Source organism: Dromiciops gliroides, chromosome 2 (assembly GCF_019393635.1).
Source record: "Dromiciops gliroides isolate mDroGli1 chromosome 2, mDroGli1.pri, whole genome shotgun sequence".
Lineage (NCBI taxonomy): Eukaryota > Metazoa > Chordata > Mammalia > Microbiotheria > Microbiotheriidae > Dromiciops > Dromiciops gliroides.
In genome coordinates this window covers 341,358,544-341,379,092 of record NC_057862.1, presented here as the reverse complement: position 1 = coordinate 341,379,092, position 20,549 = coordinate 341,358,544, and the positions used below count along the sequence as shown (strand labels likewise).

Genomic DNA, 20,549 nt, shown 5'->3' with positions numbered 1-20,549 from the left:
AGGTAGCATGGTGGGCCAGGAAGTCAGGCACCAAGCATTTATTAACCGCTTACCATGTATCAGGCAGTGTGCTAAGTGCTGGGGCTACAAATAGAAGCAAAAAGAAAAAACAATCCCTGCCCTCAAGGAGCTTGCATTCTAACCGGGGAAGACAACACATAAAAGGGAGCTGAGGGGGCAGCAAGGTGGCGCAATGGATAAAGCACTGACGCTGAATTCAGGAGGACCTGAGTTCAAATTTGGCCTTAGACACTTGACCCTTACTAGCTGTATGACCCTGGGCAAGTCACTTAACCCGCTTTGCCCCGCCGCCGCCAAAAAAAAAAAAAAAAAAAGGAGAGCTGAAAAAGGAGAGAAGAGTAATCCACGATGGGGCATGGTAACATACTAAAAATCAGAAGCACAGCTGAAAGTTAATGAAGCATGGCTGGCTTGAGCCAGTACCCAAAATGGAGGCCCCCTGGAAGGAACTCATCAATGGAAGAAGGGGTTCAGCATATACTAGAGTAGGCACCTGAGTCATACTGTCAAAATCTAGAGAAAATTCAATTAAGTGAGGATGAACCTGAGTTTCATGGTAGAAAGGGTTCTGGGTTAATAGAAGACCTGTTTGTGTCCTCATCTCACTGTATAAACTTGGGGACAGTCACTTACCCAGTCCGTACCTCAGTTCCCTTTTCTGTAAAATGGAAATAACACTTACCTACCCACGTTACAAGTTTTGGAGGAGGTTCAAGAGAGATGATAGATATGAGTGTGCTTTGAAAAGCTGAGAGCACAATACAAATGTAAAGGATTAGTATTTTCTGGAAAGAAATGAACCTTCCTTCTCCTGGCCCTGGGGCAGTGATGACCGTTTTCCATTTGCTAACCAGACACTGCCACGTTTGAGACAAGTCCTTCAGGAGTTTGGCCCCGGAGAGGCTTGTCCTTTTGATTGTTTGAGCTAATGACTAGTTTCTGTCCTTTGGGGGTCAAAAATCAAAAATTACTTAAAGTAGCCACCAGTGCCTCTGCCTAGAGCATGGCTCCCCTTCTCTAGCTAGACCCCCTGTAAACCAATTCCCCTCAGCAGTTTTAGAGACTGCACCAACTAGAGCCCTCCCCTACAAAGAGGCTGAAAGAGATGCAAGAGCAGGTTTGTCAGTCTGGGGAGACATAAGAAAGAGCCCTGGATCTGGAGTCCAAGGACCTGGATTCTGGCACTGAAAACCCATGTGACTCTGGACAAGTCAATTTGCCCTTCTTGGCCTCAGTTTCTTCATCTGTAAAGCGAGATGTTTGGGCCAGATGTTCCCAGGGGGCCCTTTGAGGTCCCAATCTTCTAAACTCTTTCCCCACAGCTTAGCTTTCAGAGGGAGGGAGCACCTGCTTGTGTGTGTCTTCTGGGAGCCTCTCGGTTCATTTCACATAGGAACATACAGCAGGAGGCAGGGGCTTGCCCACGCGGGAGACTTCTGCCTAGGGGGAGTACAGTCCCTGTTATTTCTAGCTAAGGACTTAAATGAACCATTTTATTATTGATACTCCAAGTCCTCAGCCCTCCCTCCAAGGGGCTTTCTGAGGAGGGCAACCCCCACTGGATTCACCATTAGTCACAAGCTCCTTTGCAAATCCTTTTGTAGTGCTTTAATTCTGCTGCTGAGGGAATGGATCGGAAGCCAGTGATGGAGTGGGGATATCAGGGCTGTGTTAGTGGCCTCCCTGCCTCCAAGCCTCAATTGGCAAGGGATTGAGGGGAAGAGGAGGGAGCAGAGAACTGTGTGTGGTCTGGGCAAGAAAAAAAATGAAAATGGGCAGGTTGTGAATGGAAGTAACAAGTAGAAAATCATCAGGGGCATATCCCAGATATGATCCATCCCCAAGGACTGCTCTGTTTGTGGGGGCCAGTGCCTGGCACATAACAAACACTTAATAAATGCTGCTTGACTTGATTTGACTTGCTCTGCGTCGCCCTAACTAGCTGAGTGATCTTAAGCAAATCATGTTCCTCTTCTGGGGCTTTGGTTTCCTTATCAGTAAGGTGATGGAGTTGGGTGGTATGATCTTTCTTAGTTCTAGGGTTCATTTCATTCAGTGAAGCATTACTAGGGATGATCAGCGAGCCCTGCTGGACTGGGCTACCCAATAAAGAGATTGCCTTGGAAGAAACCAGAAGTCATCTCTTTTCACTCCGTATAGCCCCCAAAGGAGGCAGATGCAGGCCCAGTTGCCAGTTCTCTTTGGCACAGCCCCCAAACCCCGGCACACATGAGGACCAAGCAAGAATGTGTGGTCACACTTGTCCTTTAGCAAAGGGCCAGAGTATGTGTACCTCCTCACAGGAGTGCATGCCCAGCCCCATGGGAGGTTCCTCCTCAGGCTAGCAGATCTGGGGATTCCCCCATTCATCTCTGTCACATAAGAGCAGCCTTGGAGAAAGTTGCAGGGAAGGAGCAAGATGAGAAGAGGTCATGGCTGGATTGCCAGCATCCTTATACCCTCAGACCATAGCGGGCAGGATAGCACCTCAGCCATTTTAAGACTTGAAAAAACGGCATTAGACACCACATGACTTTGTCTCTCCTCTGCCCTGGACCGGCCCTAGAAATCAACGTAGACCACAGTAAAGACTAAATGCTGCAGTCTGGATGGCTCTTGATGCCCTGTCCTCCCCAGGAGCCCTACAGAATCATCACTCCCTGCAGAGTCATCCCCAAACTGCTGGGACTGAACTGAGCTCCCCACAAAGCAAGGGCCTTCCTCACACAGGCCCCCGAGTTGCTCTGGATGGTTTCCAGGTCTGTTTCGGGGTTAGAGCCTCTTGCCTTCAAATGTTCCCCAGCCCCCCCCCCACTTCCATCCCTTGTTCTCACTAGGCAGCAGGCTCCTAGGACCTGCTGAGAGCAGCAGGACCCCACAGCACCACCGACATTACATCCCAGAGTGATGAACTTGGGACTGGGAGGCAGTCTGCTGATGTTCACTAGTAATCCTCCTGGGGACAGTGTGGAACAGTCAAATCCTACCTTTGATGCTTACTGCCAGTATAACCTTAGGTAATTCACTTAACCTCACTGGCTCCTAATTTCCTCGTGTTTAACATGAGGGGGTTGGACTAAATGGTTTCTGAGGTTTCGTAGACCTCTTTGAACCTGTTGGGCTATGTCATTCGGTGGTGGTGAGGGGCCAGAATGGCCGCTTCTCTTTCTAACCACCTGGGGTAAAGCAGAGGCGAACAAGCCCCCCAGCGCTGCTCTACTCACCTCGTGCTTCCCAAGCTAGGGGGTGACTAGCTTTGTTCCTGAGCTTCCCAGAATAGTGTCCTTTCCCAGGTCTTCTGAAAATGGAAGTCCATGTCCAGGCGGGGTGAAAGGGAGCTGGTCGTGGTCCTGATGATGCACTCGTTTCACCACTAACATCTAACTTCCTGCTGAGTTTGTAGGCAGTGGTTACTAATTAGCTTTACCTTAACAGCAAAGTCCTCCTTCTTGGTGAATCTCTATTACCACCTAGTGGTAGCAACTTAAAGTACCCAGAGCCTGAGTTAACACAGCAGGGAAGGGGCCTGCGGGCCTGCCCCAGCCCACCTCCCTCGTTCATCCTCAGCCACTCACACTTGTGGAATAATACATTCAGAACTATAGAATCAAAGAATCATAAAATCTTAGCATCATGACATCTCAGCAATGTATTGAAAGGAACGCTAGAGCTCATCTAGTCAAATTTCTATGCAGCAAAACCCTCTACATTGTGGAGTCTGCAGCACCCTTCATAGGTGGTTGTCTCCACTTGAATACTTAAGGTAATGAGGATCTCACTACCTCACTAAAAGGCTCCTGGTTCTGACTTGCTGCTAGGCTGGCCCTCACTGTAGATGGGTTAGGTGTGCTTTTGTATGCCACTAAAAGTCTCCCCCTGCTCCCAAATATCTACCCCCATTGAACTAAATGGTACCCAGAATTCCCAGTGTGGAATCACTTCTTTCAGATAAGACATTGCCTACAGTAGACTCCTATTAACATGTTCCTAGAAACAAACTAAGCACCTTTAGCACTTGTTACCACACATTTGTGATGATCTGTCACCAAGGAGCTAAACCAAGCCAACTTGCTGCTCATTGTTTTCATGTTAAGAATACCTGCTTGTGCCTCACACCCATCCTCAGTGCCCAGCAGCCCATGTGTCTTTTTTCAGTGTGGTGGAGGGGAGGAAGGCAACATGCTGCAGAAGCAAGCTCTGGGTTTGAATCCTACATCTACCCCCATGCTGCCTGTGTGGCGTTATTTAGGCAAGTCATTTTATTTGTCTAAACTTTGACTTCCATCACCTATAAAATGAGGGGGTTGATTGGATGATGCCTCCCCACGGTCCCTTACAGCTTTAAATCTCTGATCTACAAGTCAGAATACTTGAATTCAATTCCCTCCTATAACATTTGCAAGGATATGGGTTTGGACAAGTTGTTTAACCTCAATGAGCCTCAGTTGTTCATTTATAAAATGGGATGCTAATAATTCCCTTGGCTACCTCACAGTGTATTTATTTGTCAGGCATTTCGTCAGTATATATATGATGAGGGCCACAAAGATCCATATGATTTCCTCTGTGGCCAACTACCCACAGTGTGAAGACCTGAGTCCAGAGAAGGGAAACAATCTCCCATAGGGCGAATCCCACCTCAGGGCCTCCCTGCACTCAGTAGGCATAAGGCTAGGGAGCCCCTGAGGGGACCTGGGTGGAAGGAGGAGGGAGCGAGGAGGAGGCAGCAGGGGAAAGCCAGATCACACAGGGGCTCTTGGTGAGGTGGGAGGGGTAGCAGCATGCTCACTCCACAGCCCTGGCTTTTCATCCTTCATCTCCTGCCAAGCCACTGTCTCCCAGCAGAGGCGTCTGCCAAAACTGCAGTGCTCTGAGTCTGGGGAAGCAGGGAAGGGGAAAGGAAACTGTCAAAAGTGTCTTGGAACTAAAGTTGGGGAAGTGTTTAGTTTTTAATGTACGTCTATTTCTGTGTGCCTGATTATGGGTGTCTGTTACCCAGAGAATCTTAAGATGATAGATTTGGAAAGTCTCCTCTGAAACATCCCTGACTCTATGGTTATCCAGACTTTGTTCAAACATCTATAGTGATGAGGAGATCACTACCTCCTAAGTCAGCCTGTTCTGCTCTGTTTCTGTCTGTGATCGTGTCTTTTTATGATTGTGTACAGTACATGTGTGAGTGTGTGTCTGTTTTCATGCATCAAAACATGGTTTTATTTTGTATGTGTATACATGTTAGGCAGGGGAGAGAGTGTTTGGGGATCTATGTGAATGTTCACATCAATATTTAAGATAAAAGATTAAATGAATTGTTCATCCCCCTTTCCCACCACACCTCCAACATTTTCCCAGGACCTTGCCAATCTCTTTATCTTTTATTTTCCTGCTCTTGTTTTGAAATAAAGTCTTAACAATAATAATAGCAGCTTTGAAGAAGTGGGGGTCCACCTTTCATCAAAGGACTTTCTTACTGAGAATTAAACAACAATTTGTCAGAAAAGTCTTAGTCTAATTTAGGTAAGGCTTCTCACAAGTGTCAAAGAACCCATGGAAAGACATCCACTACCTCTAAGGGGAAATACTACACCTAAGCTACCCCAAACTCAGTTCAATTCAATGATTGTTTATTAAGGCCTCCTGTGTGGAAAAGGTTTTGTTGTTTTTGTTTGCTTTGGTTTCTTTGTTTTGTTTTGTTTTACCATATCCCTCTCTTAGGAAAGGTCAGGATGATGAGTTAGCACAGCTCTCTCCATTTGTCCAACTGCAGGGATTTAGAAATGTGACTCATACCTTGGGAAAGGCAAGGCAGCAAACGTTTATTAAGCATTTACTATGGGGTTGGGGGGCTGAGGAAAGGGGAGGGGATCCTTAGTGTGATGTTTAAAAATCTAATGTGTGGTTGCCTTAAATTAGAAGCTTTATCACCAGTCTTCGGCATTAAGCATTTATTAAAGCATACTAAGTATTAAAGTATTAAGTAAAAAGAGAACATGTGGAGTTCAGAAAGTTAAGAAAAGGCCTATCTAGCCTAGAGTTCCAGGCTGGTCTAGTTCTTCCTCAAGTCCTCCACCACCAGCCTGCTTCAACCACAAACTCCCCAGCAAACTGAATGTGGAAGCTTTTTATAGATCTGGAGCAAAGTCAGTTCTTACACACTGCTTCAAGCTGATTGGTTAGAGTCATCCAAATCCATTGGTTCACTGAACTTGAAGGTGGTCTCCTGTTGAGTTCAAAGTCCTTAGCTTCTGAGAACAATACTGCCTGGTGTGGTTACAATTTAATTAACTTTAAGTAGGCTAATCAGCAAAGTCAATCACTCTCACTTAATTCAATCAGTTTAGATTAATCTCCAGGTGGGACCTTTGAGTATCTGCCAGATCCCATTATTTTCTCACATTAGGTATTCCTCAATAAAGAATGACACTCTCACACACAGTCCAATTAGGATTAAAATGGTCTTTTATTTGGCTATTGAGAAAGTGACCAAGTGGGACATCAAAGACTTCACCCCCAGGAAGGTGGTTTAGAAACATCCTCCTCCCTGAACAAAAAGGAGGCAAAAGCTTTTATAGAGGATAGATGGGATGACCACTGAAAATGGAAAGTTCCTTTTTGGGGGTTAGGGTGGGGGAAAGCCTGGATGCTTGTCATATTCCTGAGAGTCAGGGGAATTTTTTTTTTGAATAATGGTTCTGACCTTTGGAGTTATCTTGGTCTCCTAGGTCAGATCAAGTAGTAGCCACACCTAACTGACTTTCATGCTTTAGAATTTTATCTCCCCTTATTTCTTAGGTATGTCTGTCCTGATATCTAGTTGGCCAATCTAAACTTTAACAGTCCCTTGATTCCTCGATATGTCTGTCCTATGATCTGTTCATCTTTGGTTTTGCTTCTCATAGGAGAAACTTCTTCTGATTTATTCTAAGCCCCATGTCACTATGTTCTAGGTACTATGATAGTGCCGAGGTTACAAATCCAAGCAAAAAGATGGGCCCTACCTTTAAGGATCTTAGAAGACAATACGCTAAAAGAAGCTGGTGAAGAGGGGTTCCAAGGTTCTCACCTGAGGGGAGGATGGGTATTGTAGAATGACAAAGCCCCAGTCATAAAAGAAGTCACAGGGTGAGAAAATTGGGTCATTATGAAATTTCCAGAGAAAGTCTTATTTAGGTGAAAATGAACCTGAATTTCATTGTAAAAAGAGTGCCAGGCTAGTAGTGGGAAGATCTGTCTTCATCTCACTATACAAACCTATAGAAGGAATTTACCCAGGCCCTATCTCAGTTCTCTTATCTATAAACAGAAATAATACCTGTCTATCTACCTCACAAGGTTGGAGGAGGGTGGGGATTGAGTGAGATAATAAATATGAATGTGCTTTGAAAAAGCTGAAAGTGAAAAATAAATGTAAAGGATTAGTATCTGCTAGGAAGAAGTGACCCTTCCCTTTCCTGGCCCTGGAGCAGTGATGATTACTTTCCATTTGTTTGCCTGGTAGTGCCCTGTTTGAGGCAAGTCCTTCAGACTTTTGGCCCCAGAGATGTTCATCCTTTGCATTATTTGAGCCGATGACCAGTATGTTACTTTGGGGTCAGAAATTTTTTTTAAAAACTGCATCTGGAGGGGGCGGCTAGGTGGTGCAGTGGATAAAGCACCAACCCTGGATTCAGGAGTACCTGAGTTCAAATCCAGCCTCAGACGCTTGACACTTACTAGCTGTGTAACCCTGGGCAAGTCACTTAACCCCCATTGCCCCACAAAAAAAGAAAGAAAAAAAAACTGCATCTGGAGTAGCCACCAATGCCTCCATGTAAAGCATGGCTCCCTCCTTTTCCAGGTGGAACCCCACAAGCCAATTCCCCCTATACAGTTTTAGAGGTTGTTCTGACTAGACACCCCGCCCCCATCTCTGTCACTAGACACTAGTTGTTCCAACTAGACACCCTGTGTCTCTGACAGAGACCTGAGCAGGTTGTCTCTATGGGAAGATGCTGGAAAGAGCGGTGCATTTGTACTCCAAGGATCTGGATTCACACCCCACATGAGGCAAATAACTGGGTGTTTCCTAGTCCCTCTCTGGGAAAGGAGCAGGTGAATGGGAATACAAAGGCAAAGGTAAAAGGCATTGCCCTCTAGGGACTTATATTATACAAACAAATGCAAAAGAAAGCCAACACCTTTTTTGGTACCTAGTTGATAAATAGTTGATTGATTTATTAGATCAGTTTAAGGACCTTATTAGTTAAGGGGGGAGGGGTGGACAACTGGAAAAGAGCACTGGCCTGGCTTCTAAGTTTCTAGTTTGAGGCACCATGATGTGTTAGCTGCTTCCTATTAACTATGGCTTTTTTGTTTTCATTCCCTTCCCTCCCATCCCTTCCCTAACCCAGTGTGGAGACGGTGAATGATGGGCAGTTTCACAGTGTGGAGCTTGTGATGTTAAACCAGACCTTGAATCTGGTGGTGGACAAAGGAGCCCCCAAGAGTTTGGGCAAACTCCAGAAACAGCCAACAGTCGGCACCAACACTCCCCTCTACATTGGAGGTAAGAATCTCTCCTATGCCTGCCCCAGACTCTGACTGTCAGTGAAACTTCCCTCCCTCAACTAGCAACTCACCTCCCAGCTCCTCACTCCCAACACGGATGGGACAGTCGGCTAAATCAAGACAGATACATTCGCAGGAAGCCAAGCTGCAAGACAGAGGGCTCAGTGGTTCAGGCCCCTGCTGCTGCTTCTTTCTTCCCTGATGGGAAAAGGACAAGCAACATAGATTGTTCCCTGATTTTAATACATTATGATACAAAACACTCTCTCTCTGTATATATATATATACACACACATACACATATACATGCATATATGTATATACATACATATATGTATATACACACATGTACACGTACATATACATATAAATGTAAAATCCTCATAAGTAGGCATTGTTTCATTATGTGTGTATGGGATAGGTAGATGAAGTGTACATATATGCATATATATATATACATGTGTACATATATGGGGGATATGTGTATATAGGCTATTGTTGTTCAGTCCTTTTTCAGTCATGTCTGAGTCTTTGTGACCCTGTTTGGGGTTTTCTTGGCAAAGATATCATAATGGTTTGCCATTTCCTTCTCCAGCTTATTTTACAGTGGGAAAACTGAGGCAAATAGGGGTAAGTGACTTGCCCAGGGCCACACAGCTAGTAAGTGTCTGAGGGCCAGATTTGAACTCAGGAAAATGAGTCTTCCTGACTCCAGGCTCTTCACTCCATCCACTGTACAACCTAGCTGGTGTGTGTGTGTGTGTGTGTGTGTGTGTGTGTGTGAGAGAGAGAGAGAGAGAGAGAGAGAGAGAGAGAGAGAGAGAGAGAGAGAGAAAGAGTATGTATGGGTATGTATACACATAGACACACACACACTACATATATAAGTGTGTGTGTGTGTATATGTGTATGTATATATACACAGAAATAAATCCCCATATCCCCATTGACACAAAATAGACATTTAACAAGTGTTTACTGATTGACTGATTAATTGAATGGTTAAACCACATTTACTATCTACTAAGCACCAGGGATACAAATACAGAGAAGGCATTCTGTGGGGAGGGGGCCTGGAGGAAACAGGCAGCTGGCCAGAAGGAGGAAGAGATACCAAAGACTCTAGAGCCAAGGGAAGCGTGGCTGAGGCTTTTCCTGAAATAGCGGTCTAGGAGAAGCAGGTGCCAATCAGCTGAGCAGGATGAGTGTTTCTCTGGGGCAGGAAAGCCACTGCCAAAAGAGAAGTGCAGGAGCATATTGGGTCAATTACAAAGTTGAAACAAAACCTAGTCTCTGCCCTCAAGGAGTTTATAGTCTAAGAGATCACCCCCAAGTTCCCTCAAGTTACCCACCACAGACTCACTCCAGATAGATGCCTGCCCAGTCGGTCGCCCGCTGGAGAAGTGTGCTCTCCCACTCCCCCCAGCTTCCAGCTTCTTGTCACGGTCCCAGCAACTATCAGAAGTTAATGATATGAGATCAGATCACTTCTGTTCTACCATGGGAATTGCCAAGATGAGTTTCTGCTCTCTCCTCGTATCCAGTCCTTTCTATTCTGGCTGGTGTAGCAGCAAGAGCCTAGAAATCAGGTGACATGGGTTCTAATCTCAGGTCTAACACATAGAAAGGCTTTGGTGAGTCATCAAAACTCTCCAAATCAGATTACTTATCTGTTAAATAAGGATAATAATGCCTCTTGCACTTACCTCACTGGGCACTTGTGAGAAGATATTTAAGATAGTGTGTGCAAAAAGACTTGGGAAGGGAGAAGACATAATAAAAAAGCAGGGGAAAGTAGAAGCAGATGAATTACCCAGATTAGAGAATTAGCCTCGAATAAGGAAGCCTGATCCATTTGCATGGGGGTGGAGCAGGCTTGGGGATACAGCTGAGGACCCTTCCACTGCAGTACTGTTCTGGGTGAGAGGCAGCATGGACGAGTGGATAAAGAGCTAGCCCCAAAGCCAAGAAGACATGGGTTCCCATCCTGCTTCAGATGTATACTGGGGAACTTTCTGTTTTCAATGATTCTCTAAGACTGTAAATTGCAGAGAAAATGTACATTTTCATTGGTGAGAAGGAGTTTCCTCACCTAAATTCAATCTCTCTTACTGTGGGTGCCTTGGGACTGCAGGGGCTGGGGCCAGGTGTGAGGTAGCTATATCCCTGCTCTCTCTCCAGGAATACCCACCAGCACAGGCCTCTCGGCCTTGCGCCAGGGCACAGACCGAACCCTGGGCGGCTTCCATGGCTGTATTCATGACGTCCGCATCAATAATGAGCTACAAGATTTCAAGGCCCTGCCCCAACAGTCCCCAGGTGTCTTCCCTGGCTGCAAGTCATGTACGATCTGCAAGCATGGCATGTGCCGCTCTGTGGAGAAGGGCAGTGTGGTCTGCGAGTGCCACCCAGGCTGGACAGGGCCATTATGTGACCAAGAAGCTGGAGATTCCTGTCTCGGCCATAGGTGAGTCTCTTGGAAACCAGGTGCACTGGACCTGGCATACTCTCCCTTGGGCTCAGAGTTCTGTTTCTCTCCCTACCTGTGTAAGACTCCTACCCCTTTCCTTTTCCAGGGCTCTCAGGCAGACAGGACAGGGAAGGGGAGGGGGGAGAGGAGAGAGGGACAAATAGAGGGACAAGGAGAGGGAGAAAGAATGCTCTTTGATTCTAGTGGGAGGCACTGGGGTTAGAATTCAGGAAAAACTTGCCCATACAGTTATTTTTAATTAATTAATTAATTAGTTAGTTAGTTTTTTAGTGAGGCAATTGGGGTTAAGTGACTTGCCCAGGGTCACACAGCTAGTAAGTGTCAAGTGTCTGAGGCCAGATCTGAACCCAGGTCCTCCTGACTCCAGGGCCGGTGCTCTATCCACGGCGCCACCTAACTACCCCCATCTAGTTATTTATAAAGTATGATTAATAAGGTAATAAGACTGATTCTTTAATGAGTGGACTAAAAGTTATCTGTCCAAATGAATGTTATCTCTTTCAAAGCAGCCTTTGGAGGAAGACTTGGAGGAGTCATATATTTATTCAAAAATGCCATGACACATTCTTTCAGATAGACAGACAGACAGACATAGATGGATGGATAGCTATGGCTAGATATGTATATAAATATATGTATATTTATGTATATAAATATTTATATACATATATATGCACATGTGTTTATACATACACACACACAGTCATTCAGTGATAGCAAAATGTCACCCTTTAAAAATGGACTAAATTTTAAGAAATAGCCAAAAGTCATTCAGAGCCAAGTCTAGTGAATTGATATGGTTGGTCAAAATGAGGAATCCAGCTTTGAGTTTTAAAACTGATTAAATTAGGCACCTTATGTGACTTTTAAATTGCCTTGGCAAATAATTGCAGAAGAGGCTTCTTATTTAAAGCCAAAATTCATTCATGATAAAAACACTAGGAAGTGAGGGAATATCATAATTTTTCCTTGACACAGTAAAAGATTTATCTTAAAACAAGCGCCAAAATACTATGTAATAGACAAATATAGGAGCATTCCCCCTAGCATAAGTACAAAACAAGGATATCCATTTCCAATGCTTTAATTTGACATAGCACTAGAAATTCTAGTAATTTTAATAAAACAAGAAAAAAATATTAGAGATATTAACACTGGAATGTGGTGGTCAAAATATTATTTGCAGATATCATGATGTATATATATAGCTATAAAATTTGTCTGTTTCAACAACAAAAAAGACCGAGGCCAATAAATGAGTTCATCAAAGATCTAGAATGCAAGATTATCATAAAATCATTTGTATTCTCATTTATTAGCAATAAATACTAAGAAAAATCATTAAAAAGAAATCCCGAGTACAATAACAACAAAAAAAGTTTGAGAATTATTCTACCCAAAGTACACATGACCTGCATAAGAAAAACTTGAAAAATAGGGACTGAAATAAAGGAAGACTTAAATAATTCATGAGGCATTCAATGTCCACAGATGAATAAGATTAATATAGCAAAGATGACAATACTCCCCAAACTAGTCTACTTTTTTCCTTATCAAACTAGGAAAAAACCGTAATGATTTTCCATTATGTGGAAAAAAACAAACACCTCGGAATATTAAGGGACATGCTGAGAGGATGGAAGGTGAAGAACATGCAGGGAACCAATGAAGAGTGTCTTGTACTCCCAGATTGTAATACATATTACAGAGATTATCAGAACTATGCGATACATAGAGCAAACAATAGAGAAATAGATCAGACATCTAACCAAATATGTACAAGCCATTAATGTTTGATAAGCCTATAGGAGATAAAATCTGGAGAAAAGAATCATTATTCAATGTGCTGGAAAAAAAATAGGTCATAATTTGGTGGAAGATGGATTTAGGCCTATAGCTTACATTTTTATAACTGAATGAATTACAGCTCGGTGATAGACAAATATAAAAGAGAATTATTTAAAAAAATGAAAGAAAATAGATGAGAATGTACCAATCTCCATTAAGGGAGATGACATTTTTCTAATTATTAAAAATAAGAAATAGAGTACAACAAAAACCAATATATTTGAAAGAAAAAAAAACAGATTGGGGAAAATATTTCTAGTAAATATATCAGATAAAAATTTGATACTTTAAATATATAAAGAACTGTTAAAGATGAACAAAGGTAACTCCTTGTTCATGATGTATAAATGGTCAGATAACATGAACAATTTTCAATAGAGTAAATACAAATTATTAGTAATTTCTTAAGGAAAAAAATGCAACTTCACTAATAATCAGAGATACAAATTAAAATGGCTTCGAGCTATCACCTCACACCCATCAAATTCACAAAAATAAAAACAACATAAAATAATGAAATGATGCCAGTAGATTTATGGAAAAATGTGTATATACTCATTCATTACTGGTAGAATTATAAATTTGTAAAATCTCTTTGGAGAGCAATCTAGGAATACAAAGTAAAAGTTACCAAAAAATTGTTTTACCCTTTGCCTCATTAATTCCATTGTTGAGAATATATTGGGGGCAGCTAGGTGGCGCAGTGGATAAAGCACTGGCCCTGGATTCAGGAAGACCTGAGTTCAAATCCAGCCTCAGACACTTTACACTAGCTATGTGACCCTGGGCAAGTCACTTAACCCCCATTGTCCCGCCCCCCCCCCAAAAAAAATTTCCAAGCGAGAATATATTGGGTGTGTGTGTGAGAGGGGGAGAGATAGAGGGGGGGAGGAAAGGAGGGAGAGGGGGAGGGAAGAGGGAGGGAAGTCGAGGGAGAAAGAGGTCTATTCAAAGATTTTTATATCAATATTATATGTAACTATGAAAACCTGGAGACAACCAAAATATCTGTGCTTACAGTGCCTGGCACATAGCATTCCCTTAATAAATACTTGTTGACTGACAATGTCAGGAGATTATTCAAATGAGGTTTGGTATGTTAACATTGTGCCATTAACACTTACAAGTATGAAGAATACAAAGAAATCTGGAAAAATCTTTATGAAACAATACAGGATGAAAACAAAACTAGAATACTAGAGGATTCACTATGAGCATGTGAGGGGGAAAAGTGGAGAAGACCGAGTGAACAAAGAATCCTGATAGGGAGACTGAACAATTGTTAAGAAATATTATACAATGACATGAATTTATTTAAATGTAAATAGTTACAATGCACATTTAAATAGTTGTAATTTTGTTAAGTATTAAGCTTTACTAATCTTTTAATTTGTTTTAAAGAATGGGAGACATTCTTATCTATAAGTCTGGGGGAGGTATTAGACACCCCTGGTTGTGTTCACTTCCAGTTCTTGGATCTGAGAATTTCACTCTTAGCCACAAGAGGGTTTCCTATTTAAGAAAGCCTTAAAGCTTCATTGTGCTTAATTTGGTTTAAAACCTATTCTTGTCCCAGGAATTGGACTCCAGATTGAGCAGTTTGCTCTCTGAAAGGCCTCCTGAGTCACTCGACCTATGAAGCCACCACTGGTGCTAATCTAGAACCTGTTCTCTAATTCCCAAATTCCATCCTTCTCAGGTGTGTCCATGGAAAGTGTGTGGCCTCAGGCTCTACATACACATGCAAGTGTGCCGAGGGCTACATGGGAGCCTCTTGTGACAGGAGGAATGACACAGTCAGCCCCTGCCGGGACTTCAAGTGCTACCACGGGCAGTGCCACATCTCTGAGAGAGGGCAGCCCTACTGCGAGTGTGAGCCCAGCTTCAGCGGGGAGCACTGTGAACGAGGTGGGCCGTCCTTGAGTCCTGGGATCTGGGGTCGGGGAGAGGATGGAATTATTAGGAATAAGGGTCTGGGGAGAGCATCACTTAGGAGGCCACTGACATGCTGCCTATATGGATGACGGTGATCTCTTTTGCACATAACTCTTTTAAAAAAATTATTATGGCTATCTTTTGTTTTTACATTACATTTATTTCCCACTCTATCCTGTCTCCCCCCATCCCTTATAATAAAGAATAAAGTAAGAGAAAGAAAAAAAATTTAGCAAAACTAAACAACCAATCAAAAACTTCTGACTTATAGGCAGTATTCCACACCCATGGTCCTCCACTTCTGCAAAGAATGAGAAGGAGGTATCTTCTCATATCTCTTCTTTGTAGCTAGGTTTGGCCATCATAGTTTCACAGCATTCAGTTTCTGTTGTTTTGTAGTTGGTGTTCTTTCCATTTACTTTGTTATAGTCACTGTGCATGTTGCTTTCCTGGTTCTGCTTACTTCACTTTCTACCAGGTTATGTGAGTCTTCCCATACTTCTCTCTATTTATCAATTACAGCACAGTAATAGTCCATTACATTTAGATCCTTAAATTAGTTTGGCCATTCCCCAATCAGGGGGCATCCATTTTGTTTTCCATTCCTTGGAACGGATTGTCTTAAGAGTTGGAGATCTTTGTAAGCTGTTTAAAATCCCACCTAAAAACCTACCTCAAGATTGAGGGTTCCACTGCCTATGGAAGCACTAGAAAGATCTTAAAGATCTTGGTATTGGATAGTCTCAGAAAGATATAGTATCCACTTAAGGGCTCCTTCAAGAAACATTTTTCAAGTTCTTGATTTGTGGCTTTAGATACATAGATAACACAAGGAATCCTCTAGGTCCTTAAAATTTACAAACAAAAAATAAACAATTTAAAAACAAAAAAAATGTAAATAAATAAAGCCAAGAAACTGGCTGAATGAGACAGCTATTAGAGAAAATTTTCTGAGTAATAATGAATCTTAACTTGTGGGACACCCTCCCTGAAGAACCAGCCTATAGCATCTCTGAGTCCAATCCCAACTGCCGTCAGACCTATCAGAATGTGACAGTTGATTAGGTTCTTCAGTTCTCTCTCCCCCTTGAAGATTCTATATTTCATCTTTGTGTGTTCCACCAAAACAGAGCAGAAAACGTCTCTGTCTAAAGACATTGTTTTCAAGTCATTGTAGCCAGAATAATATGTGGCCAAGCCTCCTGGAGAAGTCTCTCTCTGAAGTGAACGAGGCTGGCCCATATTTGGAGTTTTTCTGCTTCTGTGTGGTCCATGCCAAGGCTTATAAGCTTCCTCACATGGTCTCTGAGGACCCAGGGTCACTTCCATGCTATCTCATTAACAGGAAATTGTTTCCTTTGGTTAGTGGCTGTGATTATCGGAACTAATTTAGAGATATCCTCTCTCTCTAAAATTGTTCTCTCGTTTCAAGATATGCTGTGCCTCCCAGATATTCTGCTTCCGGAGGGCCCCGTTCCCATCTTCCTTCAGTCAGACAACCTCCCTCTGCTAAGAGAAGAACCAGAGCCCTACTTACTATCCATTCTTTGGACATAACTGAGAGGAAGTGTAGCACAGGGAAGAGGGTTGCTGGGATTGGAGTCAGGAAAACCTAGGTTCAATTCTGTCCTTTGACACTTATGAAGTACGTGACCCAAGGCAGATTACTTAACCTGTATGTTTCCTAGGCAATCTGCATTGGTGGAGGGAATTCCTACATCTGAGAACTACCCAGGAAATCACTGATTATTTGTATAAATAGTACAAGATTTTATTTTAAAAAAATTTACCTCCCCTCTGCCTTCTCGGAGGAGAGGGGTTATGGGTGTGGAGCAGCACAGCATTCAGTGCCAGATTGATGTGGTAGTTAGTTTTGTCTAACTGATATTTTTTTTCTCTTTATTCTTTGGTTCACTGGCCAGAAACAAAAGTGATATAATACAAAAGATGTCAATGAAAATAAGATTAAAAATGAAAAATATTTAGAAAAGGGAGGGGGAACTATTTATAGCACACTTAGTAGAACTTGAGTTTCATGACCATTGATGCCCTCCCTAATTCCCTCCCCAGAACCATGGTTAGGGCACTGACTCCATCTTACCTTGACTGTCAGCTTGAGCTTTGGCGGCAAGCAGCTTTGAGGCACAAGAGACAGATATGCACCTTGCTACCCACAAATGGTGATTATCACCCCCAGGCATGCTATCCATCCCCAGGAAAGAATGTTTAGAGCTTTAGAGTGTCATTTCCAAATTATTATCTCATGCCCATCCTGGCACCCTAACCAAGCTTGTGCCCACCTCCTATGTCCCTACAGAGAGCCCATGCCAGGGGGAGGTGGTTCGAGAGGTGATCCGCCGGCAGCAGGGCTATGCATCATGTGCCACAGCCTCTAAAGTGCCCCTGATGGAATGTCGTGGGGGCTGCGGCTCCCAATGCTGTGTTCCCATACGCAGCAAGCGGCGGAAATACGTCTTTCAGTGCACAGATGGTTCCTCATTCGTGGAGGAGCTGGAGAGACATGTGGAATGTGGGTGTCACAAATGTTCCTAATCTCATCTTTCGCCAAGTCTCCACCACTTTGAGGAGGCAGGCACTGCCAGACATCAGCTCAATGGGGATGTCAAACATGGGACCTTGTTACTTTGAGTGAAGAGAAAGAAGGAGAAAAAGAAAAAGAAGAAAAAGAGAAATATTAAGTATATTGTAAAATAAACAAAAAATAGAACTTATTTTTATTATGGAAAGTGACTATTTTCATCTTTTATTATATAAAGTATCACACCATTTGGGTATATGTATCATATAGTGAGTTATTTTTACTGAGGTTTTTGTTTTGTGTTGTTGTTGTTGTTTTTTAACTGTTGTTTAAAATTTTAAGAAAATGACTAATAAAAATTTTTAAAAGGATAATAAAGAAGTCATAGCCTGCCCAAGAAATAGGGGAAAGTTTATATGTTTATACAACAGTACCATGTCAGAGGAGACCCAGGCAGTACTGAAGCTCTGGGTGGGAACCATAGAGGCAAACAGAAGGAGAAAAAATATCTTTCCCTTCCTTCCTTGCTTCCTTGTTTCCCTGCTTCTTTCTCTCCTTCCCTCCTTCTTTAGAACCACCTAGATTCCATCAAAAACCATGCTAACAGTGGTCAGTATTTATACCTCTGGCCTAGACGCCCTCCTGAGTTTTTCCTGCTCTCGACCTTTCTATACATTATCTTCTGGCCCAGCCTCAGTCCTTTAGCTCACCTCCTCACCTCAACTCTAGACCCCAAAGTTTAGGCATATATAAGAGGCATGGGGGCTTGAGATCCCTTTCCCACTCTGTGTAGAGCTCTCCCATACATTCACTGTTTCAAGCCATAGGCCTAATGGACAGCTAGCTCTGCAATGGCTAAGTCAGTCAATCAATAATCATTTATTAAGTGCTTACTATATGCCAGGCACTGTGCTAAATAAATACTAAAGAGAAAACAAACTTGGGAGAAACTGTGAATCATGGGGTCTTAGAGCATCCTCCTGAGAGCTAAGCATACATTTTGCCTCAGCCTCCCCAAAGAGCTCTTTGTGCTGGAAGGCTAGAGCCAGTCTCCTCTGTTTCAGGGAGCAGGCAGCCTACGTAGTTGCTATAGTGCAGGAATGCCATAGAATTATAGAACTTTGTACCTCTTTTATGCTAACCCCCTCATTTTACCAATAGGGAAACTGAGGGCCGGCGAGGGGCAGTAACCCACTCATAATCACACGCCTAGCTGGCAAAAGACTCCAGGAGCTGGGACCTAAGTCTCCAGACCCATCATGTTTTCTCCCTTTGCCAGCTGACAGAACAACCAGGAAGAACAATGGCCTTAGACGTGCCCCCTTTTTTTCTTTAATACACACACACACACACACACACACACACACACACACACACACACACACACACACACACACACGTCCTTTCCTTCACCTCACATCTGTCTCAAAATTTTTTCTATCATTGGTCCAAGAAGCTACCTGAAATGCTTAGGGGAAGTGATAACCCAGGGATACTCAGCTATGTTTCTAGTTTGGCTAAATCAGCCATGACAGACCCTCTGAGGAGGTTAACATGAGGTGCAAGGTAACTTTGGGGTTAAGTAATTGGCCCAGGTCCCGAAAGATCTTGAACCAGGCCATCTTTAAAGGCTATTTCAACTAGTTTTAATATAAAGAAGGAGGGAAAAGATGCTTTATAAAAATTATGTAATGGTGTCACTGCCCCTTATGAACTTGTGTGTTTTTTATTAATGGACTGTTATAATCTGATGTCATTTTAAATAAATGATTGGGTTACAGAGGGGCCATCATATGCTCTGATGAATATTGTGACTTGGTACTATCATATGGTGTGGTTTTCTTATTAACCTTGTTCTTACCCTACCCTGGAACTTCTGAAGTGGTTTGTTTTCTGGAGCTAAGACTATTCCCCGTCTTTTGAGAACTTTGGCAACCCTGGTGGGAAAAAGAATCAAGAGGAGGCTGATTGTTTGGCTCTGAGACCAGGGGATTGGGAACTGTGCCTGACTCATGCCCAAAGCCAATGAAATATCCATAGTGCATAGGAGTTAGCCTGGCCCCTTGGTCTCAGAGATTTCATGTGCCCACCTAAGAGACATGCAGAAGGTGTGTCTAGAGCAAACACTACAAAACACTAGAGGCAAGGGATGGGGGAGATACTTCATGTGGAGTAAGTTTGTGAGGGGAGTGGATTGGAGGTGATGGTGAATAGATGAGAAAGTTGGAAGGGTAGTTGGGGTCAGATTCCGAAAGACGTTGAATTCTAAGGTTTGGGGGCTTTTGGGAGAGAGGGGGTTGCAATACACTCCAGTGCCTAATTAAATACATTTAAAATTCTCCTGATCCTGGAGTTGGAGATTTAGTAGCAGCCAGTTCATTATTCAAGCCTGGAGATGACTTTATGGGCAAGAGACCTGCGTGTATTCTTAGCGGTCACTGAGGCCCTATAGACTGGACTGTGCTGAAAGATGTCCAGTGGTCACTGGAATGGGCTCTAGTTCTAGCCCAAAGTAAGTAAGGATGTACAAGCAGAGAGTGGGTAGCACCACTTCTCCTTGAGCCCTCTTCACAGTACTGGAGAGGAGATTTTTTTAAAACATCAATGTCCAGGGTTAGAGGACACAGGAAAAGTCCAAGCTTCCAAAGGCTCCAGCTTAAATTCTAAAGGTCATTCCAAAACCTTGGCAGATGGTCTTATTTTAATTTAATTTCGTTAAATTCAGTAAACATTTATTAAGTGCCTACTATTTGCAGAACACACATTGAGTACTGGGGGAGATAAAAAAGATTAAATAAAACATGTGTTCTGTCATTGAGATTGTAGAAACACATACACAGATAGCTATAATGTGTTAAACCCATGAGAAATGAAAAGGGGTTACATGAGATCTAAAGGGGGAGGGAGCTACAACCTAGGGTTTCAGAGAAGGTTTCATCAAGGTCTTCTGGCATAGTGAGAAGAAAGCAAAATTTTGAGTTGGAGGACCTAGGTTTGAATCTCAGATCTGACACATTAGCTGGTGTAACTTTGGGCAATCGCAGTGAGACCCCAGTTCCTTCATCTACAAAATAAGGCAACTATAATTGATCTCTATGGCTTCTTCCAGATCTAGACCCTAAGATGCCAGAAAGGGTATTTAAGGTAGGCTTTAAAGAATAAGGAAGA

General features: G+C 43.0%; 1 protein-coding gene across 2 annotated transcripts in view; it reads left to right on the top strand.

Annotated features, from left to right (window-relative positions):
* SLIT3 (slit guidance ligand 3) overlaps positions 1-19,187 on the top strand; it is an 815,836-nt gene extending 796,649 nt beyond the window's left edge. For both annotated transcript variants that reach the window (XM_043985299.1, XM_043985300.1), the window contains 4 exons: positions 8,412-8,566; positions 10,750-11,035; positions 14,607-14,815; positions 17,160-19,187. In XM_043985299.1, coding sequence (XP_043841234.1) covers positions 8,412-8,566; positions 10,750-11,035; positions 14,607-14,815; positions 17,160-17,395 — 886 coding nt within the window. In that variant the 3' untranslated portion in view covers positions 17,396-19,187. The remainder of the gene's footprint in view (positions 1-8,411; positions 8,567-10,749; positions 11,036-14,606; positions 14,816-17,159) is intronic.
* The last annotated feature ends 1,362 nt before the right edge of the window (positions 19,188-20,549 follow it).